The following is a 15,965-nucleotide window of genomic DNA, read 5'->3' as shown; positions in this document are numbered from 1 at the left end:
ACACACACACACACACACACACACACGCATTGTCCTATAGCTGTAGATGGATTTTCTGTGCATGTTGATAAGTCTGGTGTATCTCTTATGATGTTATCTTTCTCACCTCATTCCTTGGTTCCCATCGTGCTCTTGAATTTCAAATCAAAGGTAATGGATTAGTGATCAATCTGCTCTGAATATCAACTTTCTGACTAGTAACAGTATACAGTAATTTGAATAAGAAGATTAGAATCAGCTTAAATAGCCAAGTAACTGAACACATACAAGGGCTATGTATTTATTAATTATTGTAAGGACTTTATTTGGTCAGTTTTAATGGATGATTCACCCAAATTCAGTAACATATTTTTTCTACCTAAAAGGAACATTATTTTTGGAAGGATAAAACGATTTTTTTTAAGTGTTTTTTTTTTTTAAACAGTCCTCAATTACCTCAATTACAAACCGGTGTCACTCCGAAGAGGTCAAAAACTGGCGCTTGGTCAGTGATTTCCAGCAGTATACACAGACAAAAAAAGCCGTCCTTTCATGTTAGCATGAAAGTCCTGTCCTGGTGGCATCAGGGGGAAATGCGGCAGGACAACAACAAAAGTTAAAGCGGTAAAAGTCTGTGTAGGGCAGGAGGGGTGGTGGATGGGTCCAAAAACCACTGACTTTTACGTGGGAGGCCAGTGATTTTTAAGTCAAACCCTGTTCATTTTTCCTAAACCCAACCACGTGCATCTGCTGGCTAAACATGACCATGTGCGTTTGTTGTTAAAGGAAAAAAACAACAATTCACAGTGTTGTACCACTGTAGTGCATTTATTTTGAAAGATACTGTATGGAAACTGTACATTTACTATGAAAACGGAAGTGTATTTTAAAAACACATCATGCCTGTAACAAGCTGAATTTCACACAGCATCCCAGAACGTAAACAACCAACATACCAGGGTACCTTGGCATGTCATATGTTGATGTGTTAATTCAGTGACCAAACGTCAATATGTGATGAGGCTGGAGTGAGAATGCGTTGCCTCAGGAGGCTTTTAAGCTTTGTTTAGGGTCACACACAATACCATGTTAGAGGCGTCCATGGATGGCACGTGAGCAAGGAGCTAGCACAGAGACTTATATGCACAATGCGTTATCCATTAAACCCAGTTCAGACCAATGATTTGTTATGAGACAAAACACTTTTAGAACGTTGCAGAGAAATGTTGCTTCAGTGTGAAGTGGCCGGTTTGAGCTTGACAGAAGCTGGCTAATGGTGTCACCTGCAATTCGGGTGGTCAAGTTGCCAGTGGCTGGTTTTAGAGCTTAAGGCTGATCACCTGTTTCAGCAGCCAATCAGCTTGTAGTGAAGTCTGCTGGTCAAGTCACACAAAAGAAGTTAACAAAATGAACAGAAAACGTTTTAATGTTAGCGTGTATAGAACAAACTGCGTGAATTAAGGATTTATTCCAACCAAAAGCAAGAAAATGGACCAAGATGGCTTCTGTGGGAGTTATTTTGTGTTTGTTGCTTTTGAAGGAAGTTTGTTTTATGATAATATAATGATTGTTTATATAATAGAGTCTGGTGGGTCTGATGATAGCGATCTTGGGTTTGTTTCTTTTTAAACAAAATGGGCCTTACTCTTAAACAAAGGAGGTCTATCTCTGTAGGAGTCCTTTCAATAATCTTGTCAATAGAGCTGCAGCAAAATATGCCAGTTTTAAGGTATACTGTGACATCAAAAATGACAATTATCATACCCTGTCCATTTGCTTATCTGCAATACTGAAATAAAATGAAAGGAAGGAGGAGAATCTCAGCTATATTTAGTTATTTTCATGGGAGACATTTTACACATACTTACACATACCATTAAAAAAATGTTTCAAGTTTCAATTACAGTAATAAAACGTTTGTTCAACAAAAGATATCCCTTCTGTTTTCATTCCTTTAAGGGTCATTTTGACTGATAATAATATAAATTCTGTAATACTGTAAAACCGAGACAGTTATTGTCCCTTGAAAATCTCATACCATTGCAACCCTACTTGTCAGACACTACAATTTGAGCCTGTCAGTGGCAAAGCACTTTTAGTGGATGTCCATTGATGATGCCAACATGTCTGTGTGGTTACATTCTAACCCATTTTGCTGCTTACAGCTGCAGTGGTCTTGCTCATCATTGGACCAATTTCCCTTTAGTCACAAAACCTGAGAAAATGGGAACATATTCTCCAGGTTGAGAACTACCCTTTAATTATGGATTTTGAAGTTTATTTGACATCCAGCTCCTCAGCATGGTAATGAGTGCTTTGTTTTTACCCTTTGCTCAATAGAATGCAGAGGCGGGTAGTAACTAGTTACATTTACTCAGTTACATTTACTTGTACTTTTCAGAGGAGTTTTAATGCAAAATACTTTTTACTTTTACTTGAGTTATATTGTTTTAAAGCAACAATAATCTTACTTGAGTACAATATTTGGCTACTCTACCCACCTCTGAGTACATAATTACATATATATATATATATATATGTGTGTGTGTGTGTGTGTGTGTGTGTGTGATTTAAGAAGATTTAATTTATTTTTGTTTTAGTTAAAGGGGTATTGTTTAAAATACATGAATTTGCAGATTATTATTTTTGATTGATTGATTACGTTCATGTTCTTATTTTACAAATAAATCAGACGTTAATCAACAGTTACTCAGTACTTAAGTAGTTTTTTCACCAAATACTCTTTTACTCTTACTCAAGTAATTATTTGGATGACTACTTTTTACTTTTACTTGAGTAATATTGTTCTAAAGCATCAGTACTCTTACTTAAGTACAATATTTGGCTACTCTACCTACCTCTGATAGAATGTGACGTTTTGTGGACTTTCCCATAAATGCCGACTATATCTTTGACATGACTGCAGGTGTACTGATCAAACTAGTGCCACCCACATGTTCTTCTAGGCTGTGATCACAATCATGAAAAATCAACAGCATCCATACTCTTTGGCCTGGTTACTTCCTATTTGTCTGTACTGATACCAGAGCTTAATGTGGCCAAATATGGTTATCTATGATCAGTATGTTAGTGTGGGATATGATGCTCTCAGCATCATTTTGTGAATTTGGTTGATTTTCCATGTATTTTAAATATGAAAAATCACGTGTGGCTTTGCATTTCATCTTCACATTCCCTCCTCTTCCTCTCTCAGCTGCCTGTGGCGGTTTAATCAGGAACATCACCGTCGGTCGAATTGTCTCTCCTGGATTTCCAAGCAACTACAGCAACAACCTGACCTGCCACTGGATGCTGGAGGCCCCTGAGGGCCAGAGACTACATATACACTTTGAGAAGGTGGCTCTGGCAGAGGATGATGATCGGTAAGCAGGACATTCAGCTTTTGTATGAGGATTGTTGGACATTGTCAACATAAAAACAGTGCATTAAGCTTGCAGTGAATTTATAATTTATAACTTAAGTCATCTGGTCCTGTCTCCTGGCAACCATGGCCTGTAAATACTCCATTATTTTCAACTATTAATTATTTCTTCTTTTTTTTTCTTTTTCTTTTTTAAAGTAACAAGATTTTGTTAAAGGAAAGATTACATTGCATTTATTTAGCCACAGTTTAAAGCAGCCTATCAGAAGTGCATTCAACCATGTGGAAAAGTGCAAGAATTTTGTCATCCTGATTGTCTTTGTCTTATTATGTTGGTCTTTTCTGTACAATCAACATCAGCTGCTCTTCCTGAGGTTTCTACCATTTTAAGCTGCAGACAGCAGCACTACAGGTCGCTCTGTTGGTTAGTCGGTCAGTCCAACCCTGGCGGACAGTTTTTGCCCCAGGAGGCTGAAATTGAGCATGTACATCAAGTGTGTGTGTTTGTGTTTAACCAACATGTTACATTTACACGTTTTATACATACCATATCAGCCTTTATAAAGTAATGTAGTACATGGACTGACAGTGAGATGGAGAGTATGGTGGATGGCGTGCCCCCTTGGCGAGACAGCTGCCAATTGTAGATGACTGTTCAAGACCAACAAACAACAAAACCTATTGTTTTTTAGCTAGTCACTGGTTTGTTTCCAGCAGCTTTTAAGGCTCCAAACAGCCAAACAGCCATACGCCCATCCGCAGGGATAGAACCACGAAAAGAAGTTGTTTTTTACTGAGACATTGTTGCTTTTCCTGCCAGGATTGTGTCTCCAAAATCAAGTATTTTAAGCCAAAAGATGATCTTTTCCTAACTATACCCAGGTGTTTTTTGTGCCTGAACCTCATCTCACATTACCAACAACGCTGTATCCACTACATAATGTATGATTCAAAGTAATGTAATACATAATGACTAAATGTATCTGTGGTTTACAGAAATTTCAAATTACAGTGCCAACATTTTTTCTGGCAACTGGATTGGTGTGAATGCATAAACAAGTGGATACATGTGGATGCATGTGGGTATGTGGTTGCAGCTATTGTGAATGTTAGTTTCTGATTTAAAGGGATTTTGGGGGGAGCTTTCCTTTATCTGATGCTATGGTCTAAGGACAGAGGGTGTCATATGGTGTACAGACTGTCAAGTCCTCAGGGGCAAATTTGTGATTTGTGATATTAGGCTATATAATAGGACAGGTGCCCGGTACAGTCATAGTCTGACCTTGTGGACCTGAGCATTTCCACCAGGGCAGTTGAGCTTAGATGCCTTCCTCAAGGGCCACCAGTGATGGAAATGATGGATGGTCAAGTGCTGGTCTTTCACTTTCCCAGCCCAGACTTACCAGAGATGTAGCCCCCCCAACTGTTACCCCATTTTGTCCTTTCTCAAACTACCTTATGTAGTATCAAGTACCGAGAAGTTTGTTTAAAGATACGCACACTGAAAATAAACCAAGAGAAGGAAGATGGTCTGCAGTGGATGCTACCAGTGCAGAGTTTTAGTGTGACATCATGATCAAAATTTTATTTCAGACGTATACACCCTAACAGAAATCTTTCTTTTTTGATGTAAAACAGTCTAAATTGATCGTGTCTGCTAACGTCAGAATGTATGAGCTAATTGCAGACCAGTGTAGCTACTTTCTCATGGCTCATGCTCCGTTAACAGTGATGTATTACTTTCCTCTTGTGCACATCTCTTCACTTATGTTCAATGTAAGAGCATGGTTTCTGAAGACTCTGCAGGGTAACACCTGGCTGTCAATGCAGCTCGAAGCAGTGACAGGAGAGTGTCATTTCAGCAGTTACAGAGGACTCATAGGGAGAGCCACGGGGGGAAATTAGCTGAATAATCCATTTTGTATACCACCCAATAGCTGAGCCGCTCTCACACTCTTGCTACAAATATAAACTTCATAGATGTGAAGAGGCATCTGGACAGCTCTAAGGAAATTGAGAAGATCAGAAAGAAGTGATGATGTGGAGAAGATAGAGAATTGGCACAAGTGTAAAAATTGGTAGTGTAATGAGTTAAGGTCTGCTGGCATTTCAAGAATTTCTTGTTAAAAGCCATCTGTTTTTCCATTGTTGTTGTTTTTTGTTTGTTTGTTTGTTTGTTTTTTAACATACCACTTCAATGACTTTGGAAATGTGGAATCGAGGCTTGATCAAATAAAATCACCAAAAGACACCAAAATCTTCTTGAGCATGTATTTGATGGATCCACCAAGAGATAAACTACTTCACCATTCATATGACTCTCTGGGCCTCATGCAGCTACAATCATTTACATTTCAGAAGTCAACTCCAGATGTATCAAATGTTCTTAACCATCCAAATGTGCTCTTACCCAGGTGTGCTGAATGATGAATCCCACTTGATCACAAGTGACCTATTAGCATAGGTAACACCCCCAAATACCATATAAGGGCAGGTGTTGTGCCGTGTGCAAAGACTGTGGCACATGACCAAGAATTTGAAACAAAAAAAGGCAGCAATAAGCAGTGGTGAAATCCACATAGTCTTGAATGTATTCAGCCAAAGTAAATGTGTTTTTTTTTTTTTAGAGTGTCAGTACAGGTGTAACAGGAATATCAAAAACCGGAGCCTATCCCAGCTGACACTGGGCAGGAGGCAGGGTACAAGCTGGACCGATTGCCAGAGTATTGCAGGGCTGACACATACAGACTGACAACCATTCACACTAACATTCAAACCTACAGCCAATTTAGAGTCACCAATTAACCTATCCCCAACCTGCATGTCTTTGGACTGTGGGAAGAAGCTGGAGTACCCGGAGAGAACCCATGCTGACACTAACTGACTTAAACAATTATCAAAATATTTGCCTGGCTCTCAACTTGCCCTTGGCTACCAGCTATCACATCAGCACGGCTGGCAGAGCACTGAAATACTTCACAACTACTCAACAACTCAACAATACCTCCAGTTCTCTATGCATCTCTGCCATCAAAACTCTTGGACTGCTGCAACAGCCTAGATACATCCACAGAAGCTCCCATCGCAAGTTTATTTACTTCCAGACCGATCACTCCATTCCATCAATTTTGTCACCTCAGCGTTCTGTCCCACCACCAAATACGTCATCACCAAAACAACACACACATGCGCTCTCCCTGGCTACGCCCCCTGGTCAAAGCCCCACAACAACTTCACAACATGCACAATCACATGAAATTCACTTTGCTGAGCACCCGGTCCCTTAAAGGGATAGTGCACCCAAAAATGAAAATTCAGTCATTATCTACTCACCCGTATGTCGACGGAGGCCCTGGTGAAGTTTTAGAGTCCTCACATCCCTTGCGGAGATCGGTGGGGGGGGCGGCTAGCACACCTAATGGCAGACGGCGCCCCAGACTAACGTCCAAGAACACAAAATTGAAAACACAAATTATCTCCAACATGCTCATCCGTAGTGATCCAAGTGTCCTGAAGTCCCGACATAAAAGGTTGTTTTGAAAAACGTCATTTGAACTCTGTTTTTAGCCTCACTGTAGCCTCTAGCTCTGACTGCTTCTCTGTGCTCCGCGCTCACGTGTGCGCACTCAGGGTGATTGGTGATGCACGGTCTCTGAAGAGCAGCAGTCTCGTCAGTACTGATGTCCAGATTCTCAAGTGCAGGCATCGCCAATTCCCAGTCTGAGCAGCAAAGACTTTCCTCATCCGTTGGCATTGCTTTGCATTTGAAACAACTACACCATCAGGTTTCCAGTGCTCGACTCCGGTATTCTGCAGATGGCTGAGGGTTAGGCTCATGAGCTGCGGCACCTGTTTCGTCCAGTAGCCTGAGTTCCGTCCGTATACTCGGGCTCAAACAAATACAGCTCAACAAAGAAATGCTGTTCCTCCTCAATTTCAAAGTCTTCAGACATGTTGGGCTGTCCTTTGCTAAAAGACCGTAGTGCAAATTATCTTTTAGCTACTGTGGTTACGTTGTCTCTCCCTGCGGTGCACGTGTCACGTGATGGAAACACGGGTAAGCAAAGCTCATGCTTTCGCTGGTCTCGCGCAAGTGCGCACACATGAGCACAGAGCACAGAGAAGCAGTCAGAGCTACAGGCTACAGTGAGGCTAAAAACAGAGTTCATATGACTTTTTTCGAAACAACTTTTTATGTCGGGGCTGCAGGACACTTGGATCACTACGGATGGGCATGTTGGAGATATTTTGTGGTTTCAATTTTGTGCTCTTGGACGTTAGTCTGGGGCGCCATCAGCCATTAGCTGTGCTGGCCGCTCCCCCCGCCAATCTCCGCAAGGGATGTGCGGACTCTAAAACTTGACCAGAGCCTCCGTCGGCATATGGGTGAGCAGATAATGGCTGAATTTTCATTTTTGGGTGCACTAAACCTTTAACAATAAAAGTGACATTCTCAAGGAATTCATTCTTGTCTGAGCTCCTCCATCAGCACACTCCCTCCCACACTCTTAGGTCTGCTGATGCAGACCTCCTGCCTCCCCCAGCAGGACTAACCACCACACCTAGGGGGCCAGACCCTTTTCCATTGCTGCTCCCAACCTCTTGAACTCCAGCGAATTAAAAAAACGAGGGGCAACATTGGGATAGCCTTTCCCAGGTGGAGAGAGCTGCTGAAGGAGAAAGGTAATGCAATCACAGGCCTTAGCCACTGTTAGCTAACAGTGGCTAACAGATAACAGCGACAAGTGGCTCAGCCTCACACACCTCATCCCTCTCCTCGCATCACTGCACCGCTGTTAGCTGTTAGCCGCTGTTAGCCGCTGTTAGGACTAATAGCGGCTAACAGCGGCGCTGGCCTGTGATTGCATTACCTTTCTCCTTCAGCAGCTCTCTCCACCTGCGAAAGGCTACCCTGATGTTGACCCTTGTTTACTGAATTCGCCAATCACGTTGCCTTTTTGATTGCCTTTTGTGCTTTCTTGGCGACGAGGATTCCGTCTCCCGTGATGCTGCATATGCATGATCCTGCATTATGCTCAAAGAGTGGGACTTTGTTATGCGGCAGTAGTGCCTGGGTAGTAGCGGCGCTGCTAACAGCGGCTAACAGCTGTCAGTGGTGCAGTGATGGGAGGAGAGGGATGAGGTGTGTGAGGTTGAGCCACTTGTCAGTTGTCAAAAGACAAGACGTGATTGGTTTGTTTCAATTTACACCCGCCCCAACAGTCCTACGTTGTAAACACAGCCAGCATGGTGAGGAGGGGGTTCATCAACTCGCGTCACGTGTGTCTGTGTAGGAGCCTGAATGAATACTCCATGAAGTATCGGATGACATGGTTTCACGAATGTTGTCATAGCTGTTTGGTACACAGCGGCTACCATTGCTACAATGCGTGTTTGAAACAGTGAGGCGCTAGAGTGCACTATCAGTTTGAATGCAATATATGATTTCAACATAGATGGGAGAAATTCCTACACACTGTGGCTTCAAGGAGACATCAAGAGGTGGTTCAGTTTGACCTGCTTTTGGTAGCTTCTCCCACATCTAAGTCTATAAGTAGAGGACAGGACCACACTTCCTCCTCTTTGTTCTTTCACATTATAAGAGAGAAAGAGAAAGTATGATTTAATTTGTTAAATATTATATTTCAATACATGTCCAGCTAATTATTATTAAACATTTATTGTACTTTAATGTGAAACAATTCAAAGACTAGATTTATGATTCAATGATCTATTTTGCAAATATTATAACTTATTTCTCTCTTCATTACGAATCATGGCAAACATCATGACAAACATTTAATCAACATCCGTCATCATTTCTGAACAACAATGAATGACAGCTAAATGCAATAGTTGTCTCCTGGTGGTAGCTCCAGTTAGAACCTTATATCCTCAGCAAATTGACCTTCAAGCCGGATACTAAGCCACACTCAACACAGTGAACTAATATGGCTGATTCAAAGACTGAGGGCACCAAGCACATTGGATCACCAGGTGTAGTAGACCCAACACAGCCTTCAACCCAGCCCAATGTGGACAAGGCCACCCAAGAAGTGACTTAAACATCACCCAAGCCATCTACACCCACTCACCAACCAGAGCCTGACCTTTCACCTGAGCATCTAATGCCTTCTCACAGAGAACTACAAATCTCTTTGCAATCAGAATCCTGTGAACTATCAGTTAAAACCCTTACAAAGCCAATTTGCCATGATCTAGGGGCTAAACCTAAAAGGAATATCTAGCCCCCTGGCTATGGGACTCAGGGCCGAATTCACAAAGAATGAACTGTGGCCGCTGATAGCACCTTGAATCGCACTTCACTTGCACCTGCAGTTTGCTCCGTCTTAACGTTCTATTCACAAAGGATATTGGCTAATGATATACCAGCACAAACACGCCCACAAAGTTTGGTAGCTGAGTGCAGTTTGCCCCTGATTGCAATTAGCCACACACGGCAAAGTATAAATGCTGGCTTTGCGCCAAGAACACCGTGGCAGAACAATGGCAGACTTTGTTTGGCAAAGTACTGAATACTGTATACCCTCATGTAGTGATGTCTGCTGGTGAGTCAGTCTAACAGTGTTGGATGGGTTGAGGCTGTGGATTTGACCAAGTTTGACCACTTTATCACTATTCCCTCTCACTTGTAGCTGTTTTTTCCTTATCTTTTGAATTTAATATGAATTATGGAACCGTTTTTGTTCACGTTTGTTTCCCCCGTTTCATAAAATAAATTATTGAAAGTTGCTTTTGAAGCGCGTGACAGAAGTGCGTTTTGAGAACGACCGCAGACTGTCACCTGTTCAATGCATCAGTATCTTCGGATGCCATTAAAGTAATAATGATTATAATAATAATGTCAAAATATTATTTACAAACTGATTTATCATACGATCACTGCTGCCATGATCACTGGAAAGTCTGGGCGAGAGGCTTCCACAGAGGAGCGCCCAGTTTGCACCAGCTTTCTAAAGACGTATTTACTTCACTCAAACTGCGTGTGGCTATCAGCGCTGGTGTTAATGAATTAGACATTGTTTATCAATGAGGCTCATTTGCATAGAAAGGTAAAAGAAAGAAAGGTAATATATGCATATTACCTCATTTCAATACGTGCAAATAACACCGGAGCACCGAGACGCAATCTGCTTGGCAGCGCAGTTAGTGGAGCATTTCACCTTCTGCGCATGCTTTGTGAATTAGACGATATCTGTTTGCTCCATTTTTACCAGTTTACCAGCCGCAAAAGCCACGCAATCCTTTTGTGAATTCGGCCCTCAGTTAGTAAAGTTGACACAGAGTTAACACAGCAAGTCATTTTGTCATTATATCTGAACAACAATGTATGATGGTTGAATGCAAAAGTTGTCTACTGGTGGTTTGTGGCTCCAGTTAAAACCTTATATCCTCAACACCATTACATCACAAATCTGAGCTTTAGCATGCTAGTTTTTGGATTTGGGAGAGAGTTGTTTATGTTCACTAATATTGTTGGACTGTGAAAGATTAGGAATTAAATGTATGAATTTTTGAAAATAGGTGAAGATCCCCTTTAATGGTGCTGTTGTGTTTTTTTTAATGTATTTTCCCTACATTGTGTACATGACCCGTAGCCATTTGGTTCCATTCATTTCTGTACAGTACGGAAATCAAATAGCTAGGTACTCTATAGAAAAGAAAAATGGAAACCAGTGGCTCTCTGGAAACATTTAATTATTACATGAAAACGCAAAAGCCTTAGTTGATCACAGTATTTGTAGGTATTAAGATTAAAAAAGTGCACCTGTCTTCTCAGAGTGGTGTTTGGTCAAGACCACGTCAGGAGTTCATCTAATCTATGGGAGAGAATCTAATAGAATCTGTTGGCTGAATCGGCTGTGGCTCAGAGGTAGAGCGGGTCGTCCACCAATCGAAATGATCAGCGGTTCAATCCCGGGCTCCTCCAGTCTGCATGTCGAAGTATCCTTGAGCAAGATACTGAACCCCAAATGGCTCCTGATGGCTGTTCCATCAGTGTGTGAGTGTGTTAAAACTGAGTAGCAGGTGGCACCTTGTATGGTAGCCTAGGCCACCAGTGTTTGAATGTGTGTGTGAATGGGTGAACGTGACTCGTAGTGTAAAAAGCGCTTTGAGTGGTCACTGGATGACTAGAAAGGTGTTATACAAATGCAGGTCCATATAAAAATTTACACTCTTTGTATTCATTGCATAAAAATAGTTTTCAAGCCAAGAAGTGACTGAACACCATTTTTCACATTCTTCAGTTTAGTTCACCCAGACATCAAAGGTAGAGCAGGGAGAGATATATGCAGACCACCATGGGGAACCATGAAGGAACAGAGGCACACATGCAGGGTTGTGACATGCAGCGGGTGAACTCAAGAGTCTGACTGCTTTTAATAGACCTCCTAACTGCAGATGACAACACACCATGACACATCAGCTGGGTCACAGTTATCTGTCATTGTTGGTCCTTATGAGCCTGACACCTTTATATGGTGTAATTAATATTAGTAAATTGATTCATTAAAGGAGTAGTCTTTCATATTTGATATCTGTTGTAATAATGATGTAGGAACCAATGCAGTGTTGCCATCTGAAAACATGATAGACAGGTTGTAAACAAACCTCTTTGCATGGCTGGTGTGTGGGGCAACAGGGATTGGACCCAAATGCAGACAGATGAGTAGGCAGCAGGGTGAATTCAGTGATTTGTTATTTAGATATGCTTACAGAGTTCAAATGAAGCAGCAGGTCTTGGATGCAGTTAACAGACAGACAGGCAGGTAACAGGTAGCAGACAGGTAGCATGTGGGTAACAGGCAGACGCACAGGTAATGGGCAGGTAACAGACAGACAGGCATGTAACAAGTAGCAGACAGGTAAGAGGCAGACAGGCACGTAACAGACAGGTAACAGGTAGCACACAGGTAACAGGCAGCAGGCAGGTAACAGGTAGACACACAGGTAACAGGCGGCAGGCAGGTAACAGGTAGACACACAGGTAACAGGCGGCAGGCAGGTAACAGGTAGACACACAGGTAACAGGCGGCAGGCAGGTAACAGGCAGACACACAGGTAATAGGCGGCAGGCAGGTAACAGGTAGACACACAGGAAACAGGTAGCAAACAAGTAACAGGCAGGTCACAGGTAGAAGACTGGAACCACATAGGTAAGAGGCAGACAGGCAGGTAACAGGTAGCACACAGGTAAGAGGCAGGTAACAGGCAGACACACAGGTAACAGGCAGGCAACAGTTAGGTAACAGGTAGATACACAGGTAACAGGTAGTAGACAGATACCACACAGGTAACAGGCAGACAGGCAGGTAACAGGTAGCAGACAGGTAACCGGTAGCAGATGGGCAACAGACAGGTAACAGGTAGCAAAAAGTAACAGGCACAAGCAGTTAACAGGTAGCAGACATCTAACAGGTAGTTCACAGGCAGAGAGACAGGTAACAGGTAGTGAACAGGTGACATGCAGGTAAAGGGTAGAGGACAGGTAACAGGCAGGCAGGCAGGTAACAGATGGGTAGCAGACATGTAACAGATGGGTAGCAGACATGAAACAGGTAGCAGATAGGTGGTAGACAGGTAGCAAACAAGTAACAGTCAGGTAACAGGCAGGTAACACATACCTGACAGGTAAAAAGCAGACAGACAGGTAATGAACAGGTGACAGGCAGGTAAGAGGTAGATAATAGGTAACAGGTACACAGTGATGTAGACCACAGTGTGCAGAGATGAGCTCTGATGGTGTACCATCAGTATCTCTGTGAATGAGTGTTGCTGTTTTTGCTGAATCTGAAAATAGTTCTTCAACAGAAATGTGGGCTACACATCAGCTGTAGCCATCTTGATTGTGTTAGAAAATGCCTCAACAGTGCTAGGTTTATGCTCACTGTTGTGTCCCCGGCATGAAGCTGCACGAGCCAAAAATGACATTATCACATAGTTGCATTAAGCCCAAAGGCTCCACAGGTCGTTTGGCCATTGCATCAAACCTGCCTCATATAGGGTGACAGCTATTATTTGTCCAATCAGTGCCAGGCCAGCTGGAAATCTGTTTGAAAAGGAGGCAGAGCAGGCACATCAGTCAGAGCAAATAAAACTTGAGCTTGCAGATTCATCTAGTTCCCAGGCTAGGGTTGGGTACTGAAAGTCGGTGCTTATATGGAACCGGTACCTATACAACCGATACCTACCGGACCGAAACAAAACACACATTACGATGCTTCCTTTTGGTGCTTTTTTTTTAAATGCTATGTCTCCCTCTATTGGATGTTACATGTAACAGAATCATTCATTCATTTGTTCATTTGTTGAGTGAATATTATTATTTAAAGGCACACTAAGCACTGTTGGCCGTCACTTTTGTTTAAGTTCAACAATGTTATCTAACACAACGGAGCTAAAGACGTCATTTGAACTCTGTTTTAGCCTCATTGTAGCCTGTAGCTCTAACTGCCTCTGTGTGCATCGTGTTCACGTGTGCGCACTTGCGCAAGACTGTGAGACATGGGCACCGTGTTCATGTGTGTGTGCTTGCTTTCGCTGGTCTCGCGCTGGCTGGTTGGTACTTTAATAGAGTTATTATTATTGTAATGTTAATTTGTTAAGTGTTTTTTTATTATATTTTAAAACTGTTAATAGAGTTCATATACCTATTTATTTCTAGGTATTTCTAATTTGCCTCAGCAATAAATAAATAAAAACATTGTTTTTATTATAATTTAAAACCGTTATACAAAATACTCACACACTTCTGAAAGGTGGCCCATTTGTGCCACTTTTCAACCTCCATAAAAACCTCATATTTTGAGGTGTCGGTTTAGGCACTGTTTAAGCACCAGTACCGTTTTAAAAGTATCGGTTCGTATATCGGTATCGGTAAGTATAAACGAGGCAGAAAAGCTCTATAGATCTGCAGAGCTGATGATTAATATTTCGGTTCATCAGATATTTATTAGTGCAACTTTAGTATATTGCATACTATATCTATACTTAAAACATACAAAATTAGGTTGCATAATGGTCCTTTAGATTCCAAAGTAGCCCAGGTATTAAATTCATCAGCAAGAACAAACCTGCAAAATTATTCTTTGTTCCTTTTCTTCTAGGTTGCTGATCAAAAATGGTAACAGCATAGATGCAGCTGCTCTGTATGATTCATATGAGGTAGAGTATCTGCCCAATGAAGGTCTTCTCAGCACGTCCAGGCATCTCTTCATTGAGCTGACTACAGATGCTACAGGCACATCCACTGGCATTGCCATCAGGTACCAAGGTAAGCACCAGACATGATGACATGGTGTTTGTCATGGTAGTGTTGTGTAGGCTCTTGCTTGATGTCATTAATTGTAAAAACATGGAGAAAAGATGGAAGGAGGCCTTGTCAGAAAGCATTCATAATAAAAACACACAAAGGGACTTCATATAAGAAAATGTAAGCTCACTAATTGCTTAAGGCTAAGAACAGTTTAGCAGTCAGCAACTCTGGCCTGCAGTGGATTCTCAGTGAATTATCGATTTAAAGATATACTAATGAACAAAGACCTTCAGCAGAATGTAGTGTAAGAGCTTCCTGCAGAATGAATGGCTGGAGATGCTGACTGCGAAATGGAGGTCAGGGGTTTCAGCAGTGATTAAATTCAGGCTGTCAAGACCACCAAAAGAAAAGTTGCATGGACTGTATGAAAGCAGTGAAAGGTCCAAACGCTTCCAAACACTGAAAAGAAAAAAAGAAAGATGTTGTTGGTAGGGATCCTCTGATCAGTGACTGGATGGAAAGGTTTGACAGGTTTCTAAAGGGTGGAGCTACTGTATTAATGAAGGGAGACTGTGTAGGAGTTCTTCTCTCAGACCTCACTCAGGGATTCAGGCTGATGAGATTTTAACATACATGGTCTACTCTACTGTTTCCAAGGTCAAGACTGAACCTCTATACTTATGTCACAGTCATTAATTTTGTATCCACTGCCATGTTCTTAAGTCTTTCTCTAAGGTCAAGTCCTGAGCTGAATATTAATACTATACATTATGCTGAAGTTTGCACAGGATTTCACTGCCTGCCAGCTCATTCCAACAACAATCACATATCACATACTACTGATATTCCCAAATCCCCATGCCAACAGTTTGCTGTTTGTGTAAAGTCTGGTGAGGACAGATAGTACTATATCAGGTCATAAGTCATATTTACAGGCATATCAGTCATGTGATTAAAATTCTGTTAAGACCACTCTACAAGGCAGAGGACATGTAAATAGAAAATAACATTGGAAATGTCTAATATCTGTCAGCTTCAGTAATCTATCACTGTGAATGAAAAGCAACTAATTGCAATTAGAATGATGTTGTCAGGTTACACATTTCCATATTAATGAACACATTGCTGACAGCAGAGATGCAACAGGATTGTCTTATTTCAGCTACTGTCATTGGTGATTTTTACGCTCATTCCTCTGTGAGAAATAAAGGGAAGAACACTGTTTAAGAGACGATTCTTAGAAATATAGTATCTGTCATTAGCAGTCCCAGATAAAAATCATATATTCCTCCAAAGGTAGCAGAACAAAACCTGATCTTCTTCTTT

At 41.7% G+C, this 15,965-nt stretch overlaps 1 protein-coding gene across 4 annotated transcripts in view; it reads left to right on the top strand.

Moving 5' to 3' along the window:
* LOC125889077 (seizure protein 6 homolog) overlaps positions 1–15,965 on the top strand; it is a 469,538-nt gene that overhangs the window by 354,762 nt on the left and 98,811 nt on the right. For all 4 annotated transcript variants that reach the window (XR_007449397.1, XM_049576748.1, XM_049576749.1 and 1 more), the window contains 2 exons: positions 3,194–3,362; positions 14,491–14,657. Coding sequence is in view for 3 of the 4 variants with exons in the window: in XM_049576748.1 (XP_049432705.1) it covers positions 3,194–3,362; positions 14,491–14,657 (336 nt within the window). In the remaining variant the exon portion in view is untranslated. The remainder of the gene's footprint in view (positions 1–3,193; positions 3,363–14,490; positions 14,658–15,965) is intronic.

The sequence above is a fragment of the Epinephelus fuscoguttatus genome, linkage group LG5 (genome assembly GCF_011397635.1).
Source record: "Epinephelus fuscoguttatus linkage group LG5, E.fuscoguttatus.final_Chr_v1".
Classification (NCBI taxonomy): domain Eukaryota; kingdom Metazoa; phylum Chordata; class Actinopteri; order Perciformes; family Serranidae; genus Epinephelus; species Epinephelus fuscoguttatus.
Note: the sequence above shows the minus strand (reverse complement) of the source record. Positions and strands in the feature narration are given on the sequence as shown.